At 35.4% G+C, this 24,682-nt stretch overlaps 2 protein-coding genes and 1 pseudogene across 3 annotated transcripts; 1 reads left to right on the top strand and 2 right to left on the bottom strand.

Annotated features, from left to right (window-relative positions):
- Positions 1–11,412: 11,412 nt before the first annotated feature.
- LOC129290807 (transcription repressor OFP14) lies at positions 11,413–18,242 on the bottom strand. Its single transcript, XM_054927813.1, has 2 exons — positions 18,136–18,242; positions 11,413–12,498 (listed from the first exon to the last, which is right to left on the bottom strand). Exon 2 carries the CDS (start codon positions 12,428–12,430, stop codon positions 11,567–11,569), a length of 864 nt encoding a protein of 287 aa, XP_054783788.1. The 5' UTR covers positions 12,431–12,498; positions 18,136–18,242; the 3' UTR covers positions 11,413–11,566.
- Positions 14,386–18,812, top strand: LOC129290806 (uncharacterized). Of its 2 annotated transcripts, XM_054927811.1 has the most exons (4): positions 14,386–14,686; positions 15,266–15,484; positions 15,747–16,325; positions 18,232–18,812. In XM_054927811.1, exons 1-4 carry the CDS (start codon positions 14,404–14,406, stop codon positions 18,258–18,260), a joined length of 1,110 nt encoding a protein of 369 aa, XP_054783786.1. In that variant the 5' UTR covers positions 14,386–14,403; the 3' UTR covers positions 18,261–18,812. The 2 variants fall into 2 exon arrangements, with proteins under 2 accessions (XP_054783786.1, XP_054783785.1); XM_054927810.1 differs by lacking the exon at positions 18,232–18,812 and having other exon boundaries at positions 15,747–17,201.
- Positions 18,813–20,203: 1,391 nt separating this feature from the next.
- On the bottom strand, positions 20,204–23,981 carry LOC129290805 (protein ROLLING AND ERECT LEAF 2-like; annotated as a pseudogene).
- Positions 23,982–24,682: the final 701 nt, after the last annotated feature.

Genomic DNA, 24,682 nt, shown 5'->3' with positions numbered 1-24,682 from the left:
TCCAAATGAAACTCACATTGAGCAAAATATATTCAAAGACCATATATATATATATATATATATATATATATGAGTTATACAAGTGGTTAACTATAAAAGGGGGAATGGCACTAAGGGTTTTAAAAATAGAGTTTATTACACTTAGAGCCTAAATCATTCTGAAATTGATCTACAAGTCTTAAGGCCCCAATTGCAATATTTTTCAGAGCAAAAATAATATTTTGCCCTTTATTTAATTTGAATACATAACTTCCACGAACCCTTAAAGCAACGGACGAATCACAACTCTGTTTTTTTTCCTCTCGTTTCCTTGCATTAAGTTGCTGTTGTGGAGGGTGACTTGTGGAGCTCAACTGTTGCTGTTGTCAGAGGAGGATTGTGGTGGTCGAGATCTTCCTCTCCATTCATTCTTGTTCGTTATTCCTCCCCTATTGTCCATTACCATCGGTTATTTCCTACATTTTCCCCTACATTGTATATCACCAGTCATTGCTCATCTTCCTCATCTTCCTCATTCAAGTAGCATCATTTGTTTCTTCTAGCTTCTGTAATTATTGTTTAGAGGTAAGGATCTTCAATTTTGTTTCTCTGTCATTGATTTGGTGCATGTGTGAATTTAGTTGTTGAACTTATAATGGGTCTCTGATGTGAAGCTTTTTTCATTATCCTTATTTGTTTTGTGTTGTAAATTTTATTGCTTTTCTTAAGAACAAAAAACCTAGATGAAAACTGAAACCTTGGTGATTCCTTGCCTTACTAAAAATGTTAGATTTGCATCACACTAGCAATAAAGGTTGCCCCTGTACATTTAGAGGAAATGAACCGACAATAGAATGTAGGGCATGAAACTAACATATTGAAGAAGCATAACTCATTCTACTTTAAAGGAGACCAATGGATTATACCATAGAAACATGAAGAGGTTCTAAGCAACCCTGCATTGTGTATGTACATTGAAGGGAAATTATCCTCTATATAGTACACTGTACATATAAAACCCTTATATTGTAGAAGTTCAAGTTAGGTGAATATAATGCTTTGACAGAATGTTTTCACTAAATATTAATATGAATTTAAATAAATAACTATATTTATAACATCTATCTCATCTAAGTACATTGGACAGGGTGTAATTGAGTAATTTTAAATGTTGCTCTTTAGTGTCTCTTTTCAGCAACATAGTCATATTACATTTACTTGCAGAATGAATTAAAGACTTGTTCTCATCATTAGAATAAGCCATCTTGGATTGCATAAAAGCATGAGGAATCAGAATCATTTGGCTATTTGTGATAGCATAAATTATATGCCCACAAATTGTGCCAATCTTCCTCCGTTTTTATTATGATCAGTAAGAAGTATGGCTCAAGAAACTTGATAAATACTGGAACATATCAACATAACAATAATTCCATAACAGTTAATAAAAAACTTAAGACCTCCAGTTGACTTGTTTCCTTCATGTATTCGCCTTAGAAGGTCACAACAGTCTATTTCTAGGAACAGTGTAGAATATTCTCAAATAATTAGTTTAGATGGCTCCAATCTATCAATCTTTAAGACTCTCCAAAAGGTTCTGTCCTTATCTCTTCCAATCATATAAAATTTCTGTGCATAAAAATAATAGTAGAGTGCTTTATAGCTGTGTCTACCAAAAGAAAGTAAATCTAAGCAATTCATGACATTAATGAAGTTATGAAACAAAGATTATACAATTATTCCATGCAAAACAAATGACCACTTATGCAATATCCCATGTTTAAAAGCATCCTACAATCAATAAATTAGCTTGCTTCTTGCTATATTATCTAACATAATGTCCTTGAAGAATGGTGAGAATTGAGAACAAACATAAACATGTGAACTAGACAGAATTAAGTAAAGATGTAATGCATGCTAGAATAAGTAAAGAAAATAAATGGCTTCTTTGTTTAAAACTTGGTAGTAAAGTCGAAGTTTACATAAACAATCAATAAAAGTTTCAGTTAAGTTTAACAGTAAAGCAAAGCAAAATTAAGTAATTACTACTAAAAGACTTCAAATTAGACATTAATGCACATGTAGTACACCCATTACACACATGTAAACCTTAAGGCCATGTTTGGTATATCATAATTGTGAAAAGGGAAATGGAATTGGACATGAAATTCTTCGGTTAGCTTGTTTGGTATACCAGAATTGCTTTCTTGAAGGAATCTGATTCCATCAAAATTGATGGAATCCAATTCCATTGTAGAGACCATGGAATCCACCAACTCAACATGGAATTGGCTTATGTGTCATTAAAAAAATAAAATAAAAGGTATTTTAAGCTTTAAAAGTACATTCTTTATTTTTTTATTATTAAGTTTTTCATTAAAAAAATAAAATAAAGGGCATTTTGATTTTTTATATTTTAAATACATATACTTATTAAAATTATATCATGATTCTATCTTTATACCAAACACACTTTTAAAACTCAATTCAATTCTGATTCCGATTTCAATTCCGCTTTCGATTCTGATTCTATCAAAAACTCTTCTATCATACCAAACAGGCCTAAAAGAGATGTGTATGTGTGTGTGCAGCATAATAGATACTGTAAATTCTTCAGATAATAGGCTGTAAATTTTTTGATTCCATCAATTCTAGAAATTGTTAACTCTGAACTTTTGGATTGTTAATTTGTGTAGGTGCTTAGCATAAAATGGCTTTCAACAAACCACATAAGCCAACATCAACTACAGGATGGCATGATTTTAGAAGAAAATTTTTAGAGATTAATGAAGGCAAATATAAAAAAGTAGGAGATTCAAATGAGGCTACAGTTGAAATATGGAAAGAAATGAGTATAGAGGAGAGGGAACCATATAGAATGAAGGCCACTGAAAATAGAGAGGTGAAAATGCAAAATAAATACAAAATTCCTTTCCATACCCTATGTTCTCTAGCAAAATTCAAAGAAATTACTAACTTCATAAAAGAAAAGGGCCATTTGAAAGAAAAAGTTGAGGCAATTGGGTTTTCTAAATTGTTGGATGTAGAAGGTTTGAAAATCTTGAGAGAGTTATGCAGGAAAATCATGTGATCTTATGATCCTCCAACTCAGAAAATGACAATAAGGAAGAAAACAGTATTAGTGAGAGCAGGGGACTTGCAACAAATTATGGGGCTACCTAATGCTACAAGGGTAGTAGATTTAAATGTTAATAAGGAGTTGGTAACAGAATTGAAGAGTGATTATACATTAATGTCATTAAATGACTTAAAGAACAAGATCACTTTAGAGTTTGAGAATGACAAGTTTGAGTTTCATTTTTTATTGTTGACACTTGGAACTCTTTTATGTTCTAGGGGAAGTCCTCGAGTTACTAATAAGGCATTGAAAGTGTTGGCATGTACAAATGATGCATGGTCTGATTTTAATTGGGCTGCTTTTATGTTGGAGGAGTTGAATTGAGAGATTCAGCTCTACAAGGAGCATGTTAAGAAGGGGAAGTCAAAGGGAACCAAATATATTGGAGGATGCCTTTACTTCTTATCAGTAAGCTACATTATTTTTGCTATTTTTATGAACCTTAGTTGTTAAAGCTATCCTTACATTGAATTGATGTTTCAAATTTTCTATCTCTAAAATTTTCCTCTCAACAAAGCTGTACCCCTAGCTAGTGATACAATGGGGCATTAGATTGAAGAAAGGGTTAATAAAATGGTGAAGGTTGAGCACCTGAGCTGCTATGGCTTATTGTACACTAAAGCACCAACCTACTGTGATGCCAACCTTAGTACCTCGACCCAGCTGCTTCCAATTACTGCCTTTTATGACAAGGTGTGTATACTTTTAACCCAATAGTGTTTTTGGATCCTTTAGTTATGAGTAAGTAAACCCTAAGTTTAGAATAAGTAGACTTTTTGATGTGCAGGACATGAAGGATGTGTACGTAAGAATGAAGGCTTACACATAGAGAAGGTCTGTTTTGCCAATGTTAATTTATGAATATTTCATTATGAAATATGAACATATTATTGTGAATAAGGCACATTTTATGTTTTGTAGGAAATGAAGGAAGTATAGGAGAGAGTCATGTCTTACATGGCTAACAAGCTACTAGAGTTGCAATCAAAGAGGGCTATCATAGAAGAGGAAGAGGATGAGGATGAGGATGAAGATGAGGAAGGTGAGAGTGACAAGGACGACGAGAGGGGTGAGGAGGGGGAACATGATAAGGATGAGGATGATACAGACATATAGACAAAAGAACAAGCAAAGGTGGAGGATCTTAAAAACAAGGAAGTTGAAAAACAAGAAGGTGGGGAGGATAAAGAGAAAGATGCAGATCAAGAGGGAAAAGAAGTAGAGAAATCAGACATAGATGCACCTGAACATAAAGTGGCTGCCGAAGAGAAAGAAAAACTTCTAGTCAGGAGATCTAAGAGGAAGAAGAAGGCTGTTGTTAAATCTCTATGGATGCCACTTGTTACCCAGAAGAAGAGAAAAGTTAGTGACAAGCAACAGCTATACGAATTATGCACAGATTGGTGTACAACAGAGGATGGTGGGGAGTAAGTGGAAAATTATTGTCATAAGAAATTGAAAAAAAATGTTCTTTACTACAAAGCATAATTATTTGTTTTGGTTGGATGCCATAGGATATTTGTCCAAATGTATGACTACTATCTTACACGGAGTGAGCTACGTTCTCTTAGACCAGGACAATGGATAAGCAATCGGGTAAAAAATTTCAGACCTATATTTAACAATGGAAGTCCATTTATGTACAACTACATGTTCGTAAATGAACAACTAAATGTCCATATATGTCCATATAGGTAATTACTATGATTATCAGGACTCTTGTAGTTGATTAGAAGGAGCAGTCATCTCATGTCACGCATCATATTTTTGATGTTGAATTCATGGCTAAGATGATAAAGAATCCCTCACGGTGGAATATAGATGAGAATGCAAAGCATATTATCCCCGAGCATTTGGGATATAACTTAGGCGACTGTGATTTTATATTTGGGCCTACGGTTGTTGGAAACCATTAGTTCTGCTTTGTCTTGGAGCCAAGGACAATGAAATTTTATATTCTTGATTCTATGATTGATCATGAGCAATTAGAGGCTGAGGAGGAAGAGATGAGAAAAGCATGAAGAAAAGGGAAGGGGAAGTTGGCAAAAAAAAATGCCTGACAGATCCAGTATACAAGGGCCAAATAATGATGGGTCCAAATATTGTACACTTTAAATTATGAACACTTGCTTTTAAATTTGTCAACCTTTTAGTGTTTATTGGCTGACCATTTACCTTTATAAAGAGAGCATTTCAGATCAATTTGCACAAGGTGAAGCCAAAACTATCTGAGGTGGAATATAGCAATGACATACTCTATCCATGGGTCTTCAAGCAAGAGAATAGGTAAGTTATGCTAGTATAATATTGAAAACTTTTTTAAAAACAAAATATTCATTCATATCTCACTCTATTGCTTTTGTTGTACAGTGATGATTGTGGAATTCATCTCATTATGTGGCTTAAATTCTGGAACAATATCGTCAATGTTGACCATCCTCCATTTACTATGCCTAAATACACAACACAAGAACTATCGGTCATGAGGTGTGACATGTTATGCTGGTTGGTGGAGCATCCTAACAATGTCATCCGTGAACGTCCACTTTCACTTGTAGAAACAGGCAAATTAAAAGAAAAATTTAAGATTGTAGAATTAGATTCTGCAACTAGGATTACATAAATATTTAAAGATGTCTTTTTGTAATTTGGAATAGTTTTTGTTTGTAATTAGAATTATGTATATACTTTCACAAAAAGGAAATGAAATCTACAAATCTCAACCTTTCCATTATGTACAAGACAACACCCATTATGCATAAGATGATGTCCATGCATGCATAACAAAAAAATCCATAAATTTTGAGTAATTCAGTAACCTTGGCTGAAATGGCTACACAGACCATGCACGACAGAACACTCACTATGCACAATACGATGTCCATACATGTACAATGAAAAATTCATGAATTTTGAGTAATTCAGTAATATTACCTTGGCTGAAATGGCTACGCAGACCATGCATGACCGAACACCCATTATGCATAAGATGATGTCCATACATGCACAACAAAAAATTTATGAATTTTGAGTAATTCAGTAACCTTATCTTGGCTGAAATGGCTATGCAGACCATGCATAACAAAACACCTACTATGCATAAAACGATGTCCATACATGCCCATTAAAAAATCCATGAATTTTGAGTAATTCAGTAACCTTATTTTGGCTAAAATGGCTATGCAGACCATGCACAACAGAACCACCACTATGCACAAGATGATGTCCATACATGCACAATAAAAAATTTATGAATTTTGAGTAATTCAGTAACCTTATCTTAGCTGAAATGGCTATGTAGACCATACACGACAAAACACCCACTATGTATAAGACGATGTCCATACATGCACAATGAAAAATCTATGAATTTTGAGTAATTTAGTAACCTTGGCTGAAATGGCTACGCAAACCATGCACGACAGAACACCTACTATGCACAAGACGATGTCCATACATGCACAATGAAAAATTCATGAATTTTGAGTAATTCAGTAACCTTAGTTGAAATGGCTACGCAAATCATGCACGATAGAACACCCACTATGCATAAGACAATATCCATACATTCACAACGAAAAATTCATAAATTTTGATTAAATCAATAACCTTATCTTGGTTGAAATGGCTACACAGATCATGCATGATAGAACACTCACTATGCATAAGACAATATCCATACATTCACAACGAAAAATCCATAAAATTTGAGTAATTCAGTAACCTTAGCTGAAATGGCTATGCAGACCATGCACGATAGAACACTCACTATGTACAATACGATGTCCATGTATGAACAATGAAAAGTCTATACATTTTGAGTATTTCACTACTAGCTTGGAGAAAATGACAGGTTATGTAGATCATACACAACAGAACACCCACTATGAACTAGACAATGTCCATGTATGCATAACAAAAAGTCCATGAATTTTGAGTAATTCAGTTACCTTATTTTGGCTAAAATGGCTACATAGACCATGCACGATAAAATACCTACTATGCACAAGACACTGTTCATGGATGGACAATGAAAAGTCCATGCATTTTCAATATTAATAAGGACAATTAAATCAGATAAGAATTTCATGTTGGTACTAGTCTTGGTACTAAAATAAGTACCCACATGAAATTTGATATCATATTTCAAGTTTGACATATATAAAAAGTTACCCACTATATCCAAAACATCTAACAATTACTTCTCTATATATAAACAAAAAATATTTGTCATTCCCAATTACCTAAAAAATATTAATTGAAAATGCTTCCATATACATAAATTATACTTTATAATGCCTTCCTAAATGCCACAGCATGAGTAAAAGTTTGTCCTACTCCAACAAGCAAATCCTTCCATTTGCTAGCATTCATCTCTGGCATAGGGGTATGAATGCATTGGATAGCTAAATTATCTTCTCCACTTTCTGATGAAATGCTTCCTCTAGAGTTAGGTAAGCTGAAGCCTTCCAAATCAATATCCCAATGCTAAGGAGATAGCAAACTTCTATCTAAAAATGGTAACAACTAGTCTATCCTGCATTTACAAAAGTTACCACATGATTAGTGCTATGTATTAATAACTTTTATTTTACATGACTAACCATTCAATATAAACAAGTAAATATTTATATTTGCACAACATATAATCCAGTATTCCTAACAATGCATTTTTTGACCCAATTGACATGAATGTCAGTACTTACTCTTCAGGATCATCTTTAAGTGCAGCCCGTCTAGCAACATACACATGAGCAGTTCTTCCATTGTATTCAAACAATTATTCAACTCAACATAATCAAGAAGATCTATGAATGTGCTTGAATCAATCTTAACAGTAAACTTTATGTCATTTTCATTATCATCATGACAAACTTCTGAAGATGTAAGTGATCTTAGCCTTGTATATTTCATTCTTTTCGTTATGGTTCTTGCAATTACATTTTCACCCTCATACTTCATATCACTATCAACACTCCTCACAAATTCATTGCCATAGTGGAAGAAAAAAATAATTTTCTTTTAAACTACTTTCCATCGCTTATATTAACCTGTAATGAATAAATTAATCTAGGTAAATGTTCACATATAGAAGTTTAACTTTTATTTTACACAATATGAAGTTTAACATAAACAACTCAAAGTTCATTTTCACACAATAGATACTCCAACGTCTTTGACAGCAGATTTTCTTCACATTAGGAGTCATATTGTATTTAATTTACATGTCAAAATTTAATATTAATAGGTCAACCATAGATATTGTACAATAACTAATCCATTCTAAAACTTTCATAACCAACCTAATGGTTCAACAACCTTTAGCTTCTATCAGTAGGTTAGGCTTTGTTAACAAATTGCACAAGAAGGCAAATAAGATATAACACAATATCCACTATAGACAACACAATGTTCATATATTCTTACCTAAAAGTCCATGTTATTCAAGTTTATCATTAGGCTAGGCTTAACAAAAGGAATGCTCAAGTTAGGAAAATATGGCACACCATAATATCTACTATGCACAACACAAAGTTCATTCATATCTCACCTGAACCAACTTAATGGTTCAACAATCTTTAGCTTATATAAGTAGGTTAGGCTTTCTCAACAAATTACATAAGTAGGCAAATAATGAATAACACAACATCCACTATGCACAATACAAAATTCATCAGTTCTCACCTGAAAGTTTATGTTATTCCAGTTTGTCATTAGGCTAGTCTTAACAAAAGGAATGCTCAAGTTAGGCAAACATGGCACAACATAATATCTACTATATATAATACGAAGTTCATATATTCTTACCTAAACGTCATGTGATTCTAATTTATCATCAGGCTAAGCTTAATATAATGCACAACTCAACGTTCAACAAAAACAACTCAAAGCTCATTTTCACATAATAAATACTCCAATATTTTTGATAGAAGATTTTCTTCGTATTAGATCATATTTTATTCAGTTCACATGTAAAACTCTAATATAAAGAAGTCAACCATCATTATTATATAACAACTAATCCACTCTAAAACTTTCATGGCCAAAATGTTCAACAACCTTCACCTCATATCAACAGTAGAATCACAAATAAAATTTCAATTTCAACAATATCACATTTAACTTTGTACAACAAAAAATCCATCTCATATGCACCCTACTATCTCATGTAAAACCCTCATTAAATGCTTCTATTAAATGAATCAATATATACTAAATGAGTGAAGATCATCTTTGTCGCTACTTCACCAGCAATTGACATGCAGCAATGAAAAACCTTAAATTATTTCTACCCTTAAATGATTTATATAGCAACAATGGATGCCTCTCATTTCTACAGTAATAACAGTAAAAATCTTAGCTCATTTCTGCTGCAACAATGTGAGAAACTTGAAAACCTCTAGCTGAGATTGTGAAATCATCAAAGCACTGCTTAAGATGGAGAGATTTTAAAATCTACACAGTTTAAAAGTTACTCCTCTCTATTAAAGATTAGAAACCTTCCTATTCTCTAGCTGAATACCCATTCTTACGCGTCTGTCATTCTTTCTCTACATTCAATTTCGTTTATGTCCATTAAGGACAACATAGTATTTTTGCTCTGAAGAAATATTGCACTTGAGGCCTCAAGACCTGCAAAGCAATTTCAGAATTATTTAGGCCCTAAGTGAAATAAATTCTATTTTTAAAGCCCTTAGTGCCATTCCCCCATTATAAAAATGCCTTTGGTCATCTTAAATAGGATCATTGACCGAATTGGTGCCTATACATGATTAATATATATTATAACCTATTATGGTTTACTCTTCTTATTCTATTTATAAGTCGGTTTAACATGTTTTATTAGAATAAAAAAATTTTTAAATTTTATTATCTTTGTCTTAAAAAACTTTTTACCTTTACTCCTCGTAAGGACAACAAAATTATTTTTAATAATTTTCCTTGCATTTAATAAAAACAAAAAAGTAAAGATGAAGGCAGAAGATAATGAAGTGCTTTATAAAAAATATCAAAATTAATCTTTTTTGTTTGCTTTATAAATAAGATTGGAAGAATATGTAATTAAACTCAATCCATTTTAGTAAGTATTGAGAATAATTATTTAATATCAATGGGTGTAATGTGGCAATTAATCTTGACTACAATTGTATTGCTGTTTTCTTTAATTGTCACGTGTTAAAAAAATTATAAACAAGAGTGAGCTCTAGTATAGAAGTACAAAATCATGAGAGAGACATTGTTTTGGGACACAAGCAATGCAAGAAAGTTGGGAGTTCATCGTAAATAGAATAGCGGGGAACATGCGATAGACAGTTTCAACATCAATAACAGTCAGTCATCTCTCACTGAAAACCATGAAACTAGACGAAGCTTTAAACAATTTTTTTTTAAAAAAAGATATTTAACTTCCTTATTACTCCAAATCCACCAATGCTACTCGCTGCATGTGATGCCTAACTAGCAAAATGCCAAAATCTTTTCAAACCCAATGGTTTTTTTTATTTTAATTTTAATTTTAATTTTTTCTTCTTGATCCTCTGTTTCCCATCTAGTTTTTCTTAAAAAATCTTTTTTTAAGGAAGCGTGATTTATGGCTGGTGAATTTGGAAATTGTAAGAATAAAAATTAGGTCAATGATCCAATTTCTATAAAAGAATTTATATATTGATTTAAACAAGTACAAATTTAAAATTTTTAATTGTATATAAGATATTTAAATTTAATGTAATCAACTTTCAGATTATACTCCCTTTATTCCTATATAAGTTATTTTTAATAAAACATGCATATTAATAAAAGCTTGCTATTTAGTTTAAAATATATAAAATCACAACAATTTTTTAATTTTATCTCTAATAATATCATAATTAATATTATAAAGGGGATAAAGTATATAATTAATATTTTTCCTCTTTTCAAGACATTCAAAGCACACAATTATCTATTATTTAATTATTTAAAAATATCATGAAGCCCTCTTTATATTTAAGAATAAAATAAAATTTTAGATAACATCCTATATACAGAAATGGGGGATAATTGCTTAAATTAATATTTATAATTTATTTTTAAAAAAACTTTGTCAAAGACTTAATTGTAATTAATTTTTTATATTTTGGGGTTTAATTGTCATTCTTCTATATATGAATTTGGCATTACTTAATTTTTTAATTATCTAAATTATTTAAATTAAATTTATATAATTCAAAATGTGTTTTGCTTTATTTTTTTTGATAAAAGTCTAATATTATAAACTGAATAGCAAGTTTAATTCGCTCGTTCAGAAACCAATAAATAGGAATAAAAATATTAAAAATTAAATTAGATAAAAATATAATTTTAGAAACTAAATATTAAACCATACAGAACGAAAATACATTTTCCGTCTTTTTTCCCGCTCCGATCATGAAAATATTTCAAGTGCCCAAACCTAATGTTACGCTTCTTTCATCTTCTCCGTAACGACCTACCGATCCTTACGGTCCGAACACTTCGCCGCAGTGTCACTGGCACTTTCTCCGATCTCCGACGCAAACCGGCGATGACATCCACGAAAGCACTGAGTATGAACTTATGCGATTTCTTCTCGTTCAGGTTGAGATAACAAAACAAAAGCTCTTCCATGAAATCCCAATCCACTCCTTCGTGATTATTCAACCTCGCTTCCACCATATCCTGCATGGACCGCAGGAAATCTTCGTACGGACTCGGCGAGTACAGCAAGACGGCGATGAAATCTCTTGGAAGCGTCTCCACGGTCGCACTTTCACGATGATTATAAGATAAATTCGGAGAATCATTGAGCGTTGTGGTCGAGCTCGAGCTCGAACAGGCTTCGTCGTCGCATGTGGTTGTCACGCTCAACCTCGCAGCATCCTCGACGATTGAGCCAGACAAGCCCGGCGTCACGAAGAACCGGTTCGATCCACGAAGATCCGGCGGGAGGCCAAGGTCGAGCCGCGGCGATTCAAACAAGATTGGGTCTAATTTAGGATAAGCTTCAATGATATCTTGTTCAGATTCTGCCTTTCTTTCCGTTTGGTCATTGTCTTCTCTGACATATAGAGACTTGAAATTCTCGAACAGGAAACGATCAACATCAGAAAGAGACGCAGCATCGTCGTTGTTGCTACTGCGTTTGGCTTGAGCTTCATTTCTTCGGAGATGATCAACGTCTACAGACAAGGTTTTAGGGTGCTTGCAGGCAGAGAAGATCCAATTTTTGGAGGAAGAGAAATTTATTTGGGGATTAGGGTTTCGTCTGAGCTTGGAGATGTAGTCATGGAGAGACTTTTGAAGCTTCTTAGGCATGATTGATGGTACTTGACGAGCTTGACGAGGTTCAGATGATTCAGCATTGGAGTGTGGTTTTATATACACTGAGAAGGACATGGAAGGAAATTAAATTAGGAAGGTGAGGAATTAAAATTAGGTTTAAAAATTAGAGTTTTTGTCGTATCAGGGAAAAGCAACAGGACAAGGTAGGGAGAAATTTGGTCTGAAGCATAATGCTTGGCCTAATTTCATTGAAAGTGGTAATAATGGGATTAAAAATGGAGGGTATAACATTCATATATTCGTTGACTAATATAGACAAGGGTCGTACCAAATTATGATGAATTTTTGAGACTAAATGAATAGGGGAAGATTTTATCTTATGATCTGATGAGAATTATGGTTTGCACAAGAAAGAGGAAAAAAATAGTAAGATAAGGATTGCTTCTCAGATTTGTTTTGGTGGCCATTATGTATGACCTTGATTTGAAACTTACATGGGTGATCAATTAATCGTGAATTTAATTAGTTATATACTATTATAAACGTTATATGAGTTTCTTTTTGATGTCGTGGGTTATAGGACTGTTATGAATTAGTCCGAGTTTGGAAGTGAATGGAATTTGAGTAAGCTGTTAAATCTTGGTCAATAAATAATGATTTTACAATTCAATTAAGACTGTATTAATCAATTATTCTGTTATTGTAAAAATTATATATTTTTATACTTGAAATAAAAAATCAAATATATTTTTTAAGAAAAAACGTTAAATATACCAAGAACTAAAATTGTTTATAAATTTCTTATGAATATTTTGTACAAAAAATGTCGATAAAATGCTGAAAGTAATATGATTTATTATAAATTCATATTAAATTATGACAAATAAAATAAGCTTGCAAGTTTTCGTAGATTGATGTTGGGAGTGGTGACAAGGTCGGTCAATACGCAATATGCAGTAAGGTTGCGCGTATAAATAAGTGTGGATGTTGCTGGTGACAAAAGAAAGTGTGGATTTTGACGACAAGATCGGTCAATACGAAGACGGTGTCGTTGATGTGGCCGAAGACTTGGGCGATGACAAGGCTCGCTATTGGGATGTGTCACGTCAGCTGCCATGCGACTCTGAAATAAGGCTGACGTGTCCAACAACATGTAAGTTCACATAATGGTGGCATGGTGATGTGGCTGATGACACGGATGCCTCACTGGATGCTAACTGGGTTTTTGGATGATGTGTCAGATGATGTCATGGTGATAAGGATGCTGACAAGGAAGACACCTCAACAAGAAAAGTGATGTGATGATGGCATGTCATGACATAGGGTGATGATGTGTACACAAAATGATGTGGTGATTGTTAATGACATGTCAGAATGACATGACAACTTTGGTTAACATAACTTATGACTTGAACATTAATAAATCTTGTATGGTGATGTGGTTAATGAAGTGGCCAAATGATATAACGTGGCCTGTGACATTTTGATGATGTGAAACATGACTTAGCTGATGAGTGTGCATATTGGGCGATGTAGCTTGCGATGTGTATGATGACAAGGATGGTGATTAGGACATTCATGGTGACGTGTTTGATGATTAGCATGGTGATGTGGAACATGACTAGGATGCATTAGGTGACGTGAATGATTACCTGGCAACGGACATCACACGGGACCGGGGAAGGCGGTGGTGACATGCGGTTGCAACAGTTAGAATTGGCGAATGAGAAGGGGTCAAACGTTTTTTTTTTTTTTATCTCTGTTTTTCTTTTTTAGGTTTTGGGCCCAAATGTGATCTCTTTTTTATTGGCGGAACAATCCCTTATTTTTGTGGATGCAATTTTTTTTATTTTGCAAAATCTCTCCGTATTTTAGCAATAGAAAGGAAAATTAGGAACTACTAAACGACGACGTCTTGAAACTACCAGAGTGGCCCTCTTCTTTATGGCGCGAGCACTGAGGACACAAGTCCCTCTCGTTCCATTTGTAACAGAAATAACAGAAACATGCAAAACGCACAGATAGAAAGAGAGGTGGCTTCCAGCCCCAGGAGCGCCGAAGGAAGACGAAAGAGGATCGCCGAGAGAGGTTCTGATCGTATGGCCTTGATTACAGGTCAGATCCAAACCCTTCCTCCGTTACCGCCACCGCCACCGCCCACTCCGTCGCCGCGATCGTCGCCTCGTTTCCATCTCCCTCCTCGTCACCTTCGCCCCGAATCTTTACCCGTTGAATTGTCTCAAGAATTCCACCCTGATCTCAGAAATACTCACTCTTTTTCTATCCCAGGTTCCTTACTAAAAATATATGAAAATTTCAGTCTTTCTGTTGTTAAATTTTTTTTGTATCGTCATGCTCGATACGAATGCTGAAATGCTGTCAATCGCGATACATGAATGCATTTCATAAGGATTAGTGTCTTCCATAGACGCAAACTATCATTTAATTTTCACCACAATAATGCGATCCTCTTCATTTCTGTTCAAAATGTACCTCCTATATGTTGTCCTTCTGCAAAAACTCACTGCAATATAACGACACTTTTGTGGAGAGTTTGAGAGAGAGAATGGTGCTTACAATATTGCATATATTTACTTGATTTACTGTTTAGCATTGTATATATATAGTGATGCAACTTGATTGCCTTAGCTTCAGATGAATTTTTGCCGTGGCTCCATGTTAATCATGGTTATCTTGTCATAATGACTTCAGAAAATTACATGTACTATTTATGAACCAGGAAAACTGTTCTTTAATTTAATTTTGACTGTACAAATTAAAGACCTCCATCATGGAAATAAGGAAGTAATTTTGGGAGGTAAATACTGCATAATTGCATCTAATTTGTGAATTCATTGGGATTTGCAGCTAGTGAAGAAGCCAAAGAAGGCTCTAGATTTTCTTCAAGGCTGAGACACCAGTCTGGATTCAAGATTCCAAAGCAAAAGAACTTCGAGGTCACAAGTGAAGAGGAATCTCTACTCCAGGATTCTAATAATGCTTATGCAGAAGCCACCAAACATCAAGTTGATTCTGTGAATGATGATTCCAACATGAAATCAACTCTAGACACACTATCACATCTAAGTCAGTGCAATTATTTTCATCTTACGCTTAAATATACTTCTAGAAACAATTCACTTTAATTTCACTTTTATTATTCCACTTGTTTCAACCACATAAATCCGTCTCTTACTCTAAAGAAACTGGTCTCATAAAAAATCGTTTCATTTTAAAACTTAGGAACCAAATTGAACATTTTTCTGATATTAGTGTGATCGCGATCAAAACTATACTTAAATTTACGTTGGGCATAAATGCATCTAACTAAATTCATTTGGCTTCTCAGATGCTGCCGCTTCTTCTGATGATGAGGATAATTCCAATCCTTCTGGTTATTCTAGTAGGCAAAATCTGGGTGGAATTAAGTTTTCAAAAAGAAGCAATTTCCATATCAGAACTAAAGTTAAGCCCCTTACACAGGATTCTGATATTATTCATGAAGAAGAGAAAGAACAAGAGGTCGTGAAATCATCTTCAGCCACTCCAAGAGCTCAAAATAAACCATCTGATGGCAAAAAGAAGAACCAAAAACCTGTCAGCTTCAACCCCACTCTCTTCTCTTCAAGAGAAATAAATTCTAGCATCATTGCTTCTGAGACATTCCGCGCTTTCTGTGCTCTGATCATAGCAGTGCTAGTAGTCTTGTGCTATATGATCTCTGAGGAAATTGCAGCTATAAGGCCTCTTTTTATTGTTTTATTAAACGATGTAACAATTGTGCTTGCTCGAGTGCACATGGAGAAGATAAGAGCATCAGAGGAAGAAGAAGGGGGAGAAAAAGTTGAAGCTAATAATGAACTTGGGCATGATTGGACTGGAGTTAAACTTTTGGAGAGAGGTTTGGTGGCTTACCAGGCCATTAGAGGTATTTTTATTGACTGCAGCGTTTATTTAGTGATTGTCATTTCTTGTGTATCCTTGATGAAGTAGTTCTGGATGCTTTAGTTAGGTTCTTGAAAGCCCCCCCCCCCCCAAAACAACAACAACAAAATTTCTCGTACAAGCAAGTGCTTATAACAAGTTTGTGGTAAATTTTTTATTTGTTCTTAGGATTTTCGGGACAAAATAATTTGACTCTATTTTGTAACGTGCTACAATGTTATTGCTGAGATCTACCAAATGTATTTGTTCATCTCTCAAAGAGACTGTGAACCTAAGCTTCTGTAATCTAATGCCCAAATGATCACACATGTGGACAGAGGATATAAGGGCTGAAGTATGGACACCTAATAGTAAAAGCATGTTTTGGAACCAATACATATGATAAAGGACAGAGTTAGCGCTCAGCACTAACCCTGAAGATGTAAAGCTTCGTTGATCTCATATAACGGTCAGGGATTATAGCGAGCAGTTGCTCTCAACTACTTTTGGTAAATCAAGCAAGGATTGCCAGCATCTGGTATTATCCAATCCAAAAAAAAAAAAAGGTAAGCTTTCACTTCAGTGGAGATAGAAAGTCGTTTATCAATTCCCAATGTGACACACTAGAAGAAGGCTGTCCATGTTCTATATCTTGATTCGGAAATATCACTTTCAGAAGTACGGATACATAAGCTCTCGCTTTCAGATCAGATGTGTGAGAAGTTTAATTACAAAGCATCAGACTAATGTCCAATCTTGATCCAACTAGTGATCGCCTGAGGGACGACCTGACTGAGAATGGGTGATACTCCGCTAACTTTCACAGATTGAAAGAAAAAGTTTTTCCAAGGGTGTTCTATTTAGATCAAATCTCCACTGCTTAAACAGACCTCAGTAGAGGGTCAGCCGGAAAATGGGGCCCCAACAAGTGCATTTTCTTTTTCTTACATTGGTATTTACTGTTTCTCACAAAGAGCCATTGCAACCACCAGTTCAACTAACAAGAGAATTATACCAACTTAATCAGAAATTTCGACCTCGAGTTTTGGGAATGTAGCAGCTTTAGTAGTAGAGCTTCCACTTGACCTGGTTGGATCTGGATTATCCTGGGCCCATTAAAATCTCTCAGTTCAAGGAGTGGCAGGTACAGGATATTGGGTGTACCACAGGAAAAAAAGAAAAAAAAAAAAAGTAGCAGTTGCTTGTTAGGAAGCGAGCTTAATCTTAAGTTACGAGAAAGGATCCTAAGGTTAAGCTCACAAGACAAAGCGAGTTACGTTCTCTTTGAACTGAGAGAACGTAACGAGAGTGTCTTTGTCCCCAAAGTTCGACTTATTTTCTCCGATCAGATTGGGACTGGAGACCAAGAATTCAAATTGTGACTAGGTAAAGGGAAGCTCGCCATTTTTAATGGTAACCATAACATCCTGTTTTCTAGTCATTTTACAAGCAAGAACAGAGGAAGGGGAAACTGAAGTCCTCAACTGTACAAAAAGTACTTAGAAGGAGGAGGAGATAAAATAATAATCTAAGTTAATATATCAACAATTAGGAATGAAATGATTTCAACTCTACTTAGAGGTTTGCTTTTAATCATTATATCATTTTCAATATATTGCAATTATCCTAATGGGATTTCCAAAATCTATGGCCAGCATAGCTCTAAACACTTGGAAGTTAACACTCCAAGAGCCAGCCTTAACACTAGTAATGGCAAGAAAGCCTGTAATTAGCTTAACCGTAGGAGAAAAGGATGAAGAAATAGAAGAATATGAAATGTAAAACATCAGAGAAAATTACTGACATAACATTACCAAGATAGCCGAATCTATTTACAGGCTACAGATGCTTCTAGAAGAATCTCAAAACAACACTAAGTTTCTCTTCTGCTTCCTCCACTCATTTCACAGATCCTGGAAGGCACAGCAAAACGAGCTGAGAAAGAGCGAGAAACGCTGTCTGGATCGTTGGAATGGCAATCATCGAAGTTCTGTGAGTAGGAATCAGGATCATATTGGACATGACCTGAAGAACGGCTGAAAAATCTCTTCTTTTTCCTTAAGATCTTCCTCCACAGTGATTTCCACCTTGACATCTTCAACCTGCTCATAAATTCACTGACCCAGAGAGAGTGGTTTTTGTCAATTCTTATATAACTCGGATTGTCATCGCTATTTCTGGCGATTAAACAGTTGCAATTCTGAAGGTTCATGGTATCTAGAACATAGAACGAAGAAGCATAAATGGTTTTGGAACCAAGGTGTTTGAAGTGCATGCACTTTACTATCATAAAAATAAGTATAAACATCAAATTTGATCCCATAGGTTCGTCTGTTTAAGAATTTTGCCTCCATGAATAGGATGCAAATGAAGACAGGTTTATGGAAATAAACAAAGAACCAAACTTGATTGGTTGCGTGGGGTACTTAAAAGGGAGTCAGAAACGGAATTGAAATTTATATGACTTTTTGAGGTTAGCTATGGCATTAAAAATATGTGAGTCTTATATCAAATATGTGTGTGTGTGTGTGTGTGTGTGTGTGTGTGTGTGAGAGTCACGAGGGACATGGGGCCTTGTTTGGTGCAGTGAGTTACTTGGGGGCAAAGCATGCGGATCAACCCTGGAATTGTGTTGTATAATAATGTTGTTTAAATACAGAGAAATTTCTGGTCTCAGTGTATCTGATGTGCCAAGATGTTATTAGCACAGTTGTATAAGGTTTATTATAAAAAGTTGCATCAGGCCAAAAAAAACAAATTGTAAAAAGTTCCTCATTTATTTTTCAATGAAGTAAGGTGTCATTTTGCATTTTCGGTCTATCGAGGAGTCAAAAATAAAACCGAATCCTGGAATCAAGCAATGATTTAGGGTTGAAGGCATTTTATTGGTAAGCTTGTTGAAGCCAATCGTCCGTAGATGACCAGTTAAAAAGTTGATAAACTGTTTCATTGATTCTTGTCTTCTGTTATTCCTTCGGGTTTCGATTGGTCTTTTCTTTAAGCTCAAAGGCTTTGATTTGGCAGTTAAATTTTTCTCTACGCAATAGATTTGCTATGGGAAGTGTAAAAGAGGAAAGCCGGTTGAACTTGTCTCTAGCTAATAAAAAAAAGCACAAGACGTTGCAGGAGGACATTCACGAACTAATTTTCAAGAATAAGGCTGTCCCTTGAGTTAGATAACATGAGTTAACTCATATACTCCATATGAAGCACAAGAACCACAGTCTAATTTGTTCTAATAATTCAATACTCAATACCATCTGTTAATTTGGGATCAGAAAGGAGACTCTTCCTTGTGCTTCATTCTCTATAGTTTATACCCTCCTTCTCAAAATTCAGGCTAGGGAAATTTGTAAAAATTCCACAAATGAATAAATAAATTATTGAATAAAACACGATTATGTATTGCAATACATGTTTCTTGCTCTCATATTGATGGATGTGATGTCCGAGTCCGAGTTTCACTTGTTCAGTAATATAGTAGTCAGGCTGCTGATTTTAGGTTCCACAAAAATGAAAATTAAATGAACACTCTCCTGCCTTGCTCTTCAAGTTAAATTTCTCACTAGTGTCTTTGATCCATGGTCGATTTCATCATTTTGTTCTCTCTTAACACACAGAATTTTGATCAACCTAGGCTTATGGCATGGCCTGAACATGAGATCATTCATCATTCAGCCATACTTCCGCTTCAATAAATTGATTAATAATAAAAAACAAAGCAAGAGAAGTCTCTCTCTTATACGTAACCATGTTTTCTGCATAGTAAATTGAGAAGGATCGTTTATTCTAATAACTCAAACCCTTATCTTCAGCTTGCTGCTTGTTCAACTAATCAAGAAGATCTACACGAACTATTTTACAAATATATAACAAAAAGGCTAGACAATAAAGTATTTCAATTAAAAATAATAATAATAATTTTGCATACCGTGTAAGGGACAACAATCCATTGAGTTTCTTACAGATTTGCAATTGTATGAAAATTACATGCAGCTCCATTAACAGGGACAGAATATTTCAGGACTCATACCAAACGTGCAATAGGCAGTGTATAAAACAGAAAAGAACGTTGTATATATTTCAAAAAAAAAAAAACGCCAATGCTCATGGCGAGCTCTGGCTCGTATTTAGGTTCTGTGATATATACCTCAGCTCGCTGTACATTTTGGAACATTCAGAAGAAAAATCTGCCATTTTTCTGAAGAGCTCTGGCAACCGACTTCTGATACTTACCAAGGACTTCTGCCTCACCTGATGGCATTGCCTTTCATAGGCTTCTTCGTCCTGTTCTAATCTCTTCTTCACTTGGTCAACCACAGACTGCTTTTCTGTAACAACTTCATCAGGAGCATAATTACCTTTTGGCCTGTCTAGATCAGGCTCATCTGGTATTTTCCTTTCCATATACTTGTGATGCCAGTCTCGGAAATGCCTCTCTTTGCGGGCAAGCTCCTTTTGTGTTTCCTCATATTTTTGCTTCAAATGCATCTCTTCTGCTTGTAGTTGGAAAATAGTATCAATGACAGCAGCCATGTTGGATATAGCCATTCTAGCGGCTTCATCAGGAAGTTTTTCCAGGAACTCCTGCCAAGCAAGAAGGAGTCGCTGTACCGGGGGCCTCTTAACTGTTGGTGGGGAGGAAACCTTTTCCTTCAGATTGCTCTCAACAGGGATAAGATTTAACTTCAACCAATTGTTTAGGGCCTTTACGTACCTCCTTTGATTGCTCATTAGCTTCTCAAATTGTGAATGCCACTCTTGCATGACAACCAGTAGTTGATATGTTCGATCATGATGATGCTCAGTTGTCATCTTAGGTGACTGGGAATCGTCCAGAGATCCCAATGCCAGCACAATATTCGACTGCTTCTCATGGTGTTCATGCATTTTTCCCCACATGATGGCCATCCTGAAAACCGTAAAAAACCATCAATATCTGTAGAAAGTTTTTTGCACTCTGTTCATGAGTTTGAGTGCTTGAACTAATCTGAGCTTAGTGCAAATAGGACTACTAAAGAATCAGAGTTCTTACCCAAAAAAAGCTGTCTAGAGAAATTTAAAGCCTGTGACCTCAGACTACTGTTATTGAATACATTTGGGTACCAAAGCAAACCAGTTAAAAAAAATTCTTCAAAGAAAATTCAACTCTTGCAACTCTAAATTAAGTTATATGATACTGGTTCAGCTCAACACTAAGTCCACCTCAGGGTTACTATTAGTAGGAATATGAAACATAACTTCACTGATAAATTTATTGCATAATTATCTGATGGAATAATATTTTAAACTAATTTCTATGCTACAGCTCACCCATCAACTAGCTGGACAAGTCTTGGGTACAACTGCTCATCACGTAAACGGTTAATTTCAGCAACTGTTGAGTCCATAGACTGCATATCTACTATGTATCTTGTATGCAAATGACTGACGGTTGCTTTTGCTCTCTCCAGTGCATCAGAGCTTTTACCTCTTTTCTTTAGCTTATTAAGAGAGGAAACCTTTCTTTGGTATTCGAATTTCATCAGTTCACCTGCCTAACAAACAATATTAAGCAGCAAATTTCAGAATAGACAAAAAATAAATAAATAAAAACTGCATGACAGCACTATAAACCTAGAACCTTGCAGATAGATAAACAGGTACCGAAAAGCAAAGGAGAGGTATACTAAAGAACAAAAACTTTCCAAGTCAAGGTCATATTTGTATGGATTAATGACTGAATAGTTAGAACAATGTGACACTTCGTAAAATGTTCCGTAATCCCTAATAACTGAATCAATGCAGGGATAGAACATAATGCTGATGATGTGATGCACATGTTCCAAAGATGGACCTTAGAGCTATATGAATAAATATATAAGAAAATTACATGGACTAAAAAGAAAATGCAAGGTGAATCCCTATGACAAAATTTGACTATTGTAACACACTGCAGCTTACCTTTACTTCATCATAAAGTTTCTTCTCCCATGCAAGCAACTTGTCTAAAACAGTAGCATGAGTGTCATACCCTTCTGGGTCAAAATCATCCTTCCCATCATCCATATTAGGCATCCCTCTAAAGGATCGATTCCATGTTATAACTCGCATCAACCTCGCAGAATGGTCAATGTGCCCTGCCAAAGGAAAAAAGGACTTGAGCATGATCATAATCCACTTTTAAGGACAAATATGCAAAAAAGAACACTGAGAAATAGATACAAACATCGTTTATCACAGTTTTAGTGAGATTTGTTTTGCTTTGATATATGCAGCGTACCCGCCTATTTATATTAACTCTTCATTATTTTCAAGGATTAACCTCATCGTCCTTCGTTACTATCCATTCTCGTCAATTTATGTTAAAACATTTCTTTAACAGAACAACAATTCCTCAGACAAGTATGAAATACAGTCTAAAGATTACATTAACCAAGTTTGTACTTTTGAAACCCAAAAACACTCGAAAAGAGTTTTCAATTCAGAGATAGGAAATCCAAGACGTTACCTCTATTATCAGCGAAATTGGAGTGATAGTGCATCCGCGTGGCCTCGAGCATCTTTGAAACTTCACGAGCACTTTCCGATGCCTTCAGAAACTGGTCATCAAGTTCATTGAATATCTTTATCAGATTCACTTTCTGTTTCACAATATTCCCCTCCATAATCGAAAGGTGTCCCTGCTTCGTCTTCTTCGAACTCTTCACATTGTTTGCCGCCACCATAGCCTCCTGCGGCGCCGGTGACGGCTCCACTACATTCTCCATCGGAGGTACAGGTTCCGGCACCTCATCATTTCTACCTCTCACAATATTGGGCTTCTCGTTCAATTCCTTCCTCTCAATTTCCTCTTTATTGATGCTAACTTCTTCTGCGGCGCTCAAGCTCGTTCCTGGCGTATTCTCCGCCGTCGGAAAAAAGTATTCCCAAGTATCCTGATGCGGCGGAGGCATAGGATGATTTGTTTCTAATTGAGTCGCTGGTATTGATTTTGGTAGAGGAGGAGGAGCAGGAGGCCGAGCCTCTTCTTCTTCTTCTTCAACCATCTCCTTAGTCCCACCTCTACTACTCCCGCCACTATTTCTATTACTTCTCCTTCTCCTTAATCTACTATTCAAAGCACCATCGTTCTCCAAATCTTTATCCTCTTCCTCCTCCTCGATTATGGTCACGACCGGTTCCAATCGGGGTTTCGAGATCATCTCGGGCATAGTCGCAGCACGCTGAAGAGGAGCGGGAGTGGGAATATTGTGGGGTGGAGGAGGTGGCGGAGGGATTTCGAAGGGTGGTTGCATCGGGATCGAGGAATTAGGGATAGTCGCCGGACCGAATTCGGGGTTTTGAACCTCGCCTTGGGAGAAGTCGCTGAGGGCGGCGCCGGTGTTCTTGAGAGAGGTCGCGTAGGAGGAGTGAGCGGCAGCGAAGGCATTTCGCGCCGAGACAGCCTCTTTGATGAAGCGCTTGCGCTCTTTGCATCGGGCCCTGCTTCTTCGTTCTCTATCTTCGATTGCGTACAACCCATTGTGATCGGATAGCTAATCGGAAGGATGGAGATTTCACTGAATTCGAAGCAAAATTGATCATGAAGAAGTAAGTACATATGGACTCTGAGACAGTTGGAGTTTTTAGAGAGAGAATCTGACTTTGAGAGAGAGAGAGAGAGAGAGAGTGAAGGAAAAAGTTGGAATTGCACATTACGAGAAGCGTGATAACGACGCCAAGGCGCCGCCAAGATGGGGGTTCTAATGCAATGTAACGACAGCGTTTCCGGGTGCACCAATCTCAGAGAAATGAGCGTATAAGAAAACGATGAACATATCACAGTTCACACCTGAGGACCCATTAAATCTTAATCGTCAATTAATTTTTTTTTTAATTACACTCGAGAATAGAATATTACACTTGATAGACACAAACAATTGAAAAGACCCTCTATTCTAGTGCATTCCGGGTGCACCAATCTCAGAGAAATGAGAATATAAGAAGGGGCCAAAAGACAATTCACCTTTGGATTTGGATGGCCATTGATAGAATAATAGAAAAATCATCTAAAAGTCTTAAATAAAGAATTTAATTATTTATTGGTCCTATTCACATGTTAATATGCAGTATTACATGTAATTGACATTTTTATTATTTTGTCACAAACAAGATTTATTAGTAAATTAAATTAAATTCTTTATTTAGAACTTTTCTGTCTTTGTTTAAATAATTTACATTAACACTCCCTCCCTCCTTATATATAAAAGCTAGTTGAAAAATTTATTCTCATTCTAAATATAATATCTCAATCTTCTTTATTTCCCAACATTTATTTTTCCTAAACTGTCATTGCACGTGTTAGTGTGTGCTAATGGAGATCATTTTATTATAAATAAT

The sequence above is a fragment of the Prosopis cineraria genome, unplaced genomic scaffold, assembly GCF_029017545.1.
Source record: "Prosopis cineraria cultivar Desert tree isolate PC_DT_omini unplaced genomic scaffold, ASM2901754v1 PC13, whole genome shotgun sequence".
NCBI classification, from domain to species: Eukaryota; Viridiplantae; Streptophyta; class Magnoliopsida; order Fabales; family Fabaceae; genus Prosopis; species Prosopis cineraria.
The sequence above is the reverse complement of the archived record's forward strand: the minus strand, read 5'-3'. Positions and strand labels throughout refer to the sequence as shown.

Coding starts and splice junctions, on each gene's coding strand:
- LOC129290807 (XM_054927813.1), bottom strand. CDS start 12,430: ATGCCTAAGAAGCTTCAAAAGTCTCTCCATGACTACATCTCCAAGCTC.
- LOC129290806 (XM_054927810.1), top strand. CDS start 14,404: ATGCAAAACGCACAGATAGAAAGAGAGGTGGCTTCCAGCCCCAGGAGC. Junction 14,687..15,265: donor TCACTCTTTTTCTATCCCAG/GTTCCTTACTAA, acceptor TGGGATTTGCAG/CTAGTGAAGAAGCCAAAGAA. Junction 15,485..15,746: donor AGACACACTATCACATCTAA/GTCAGTGCAATT, acceptor TTGGCTTCTCAG/ATGCTGCCGCTTCTTCTGAT.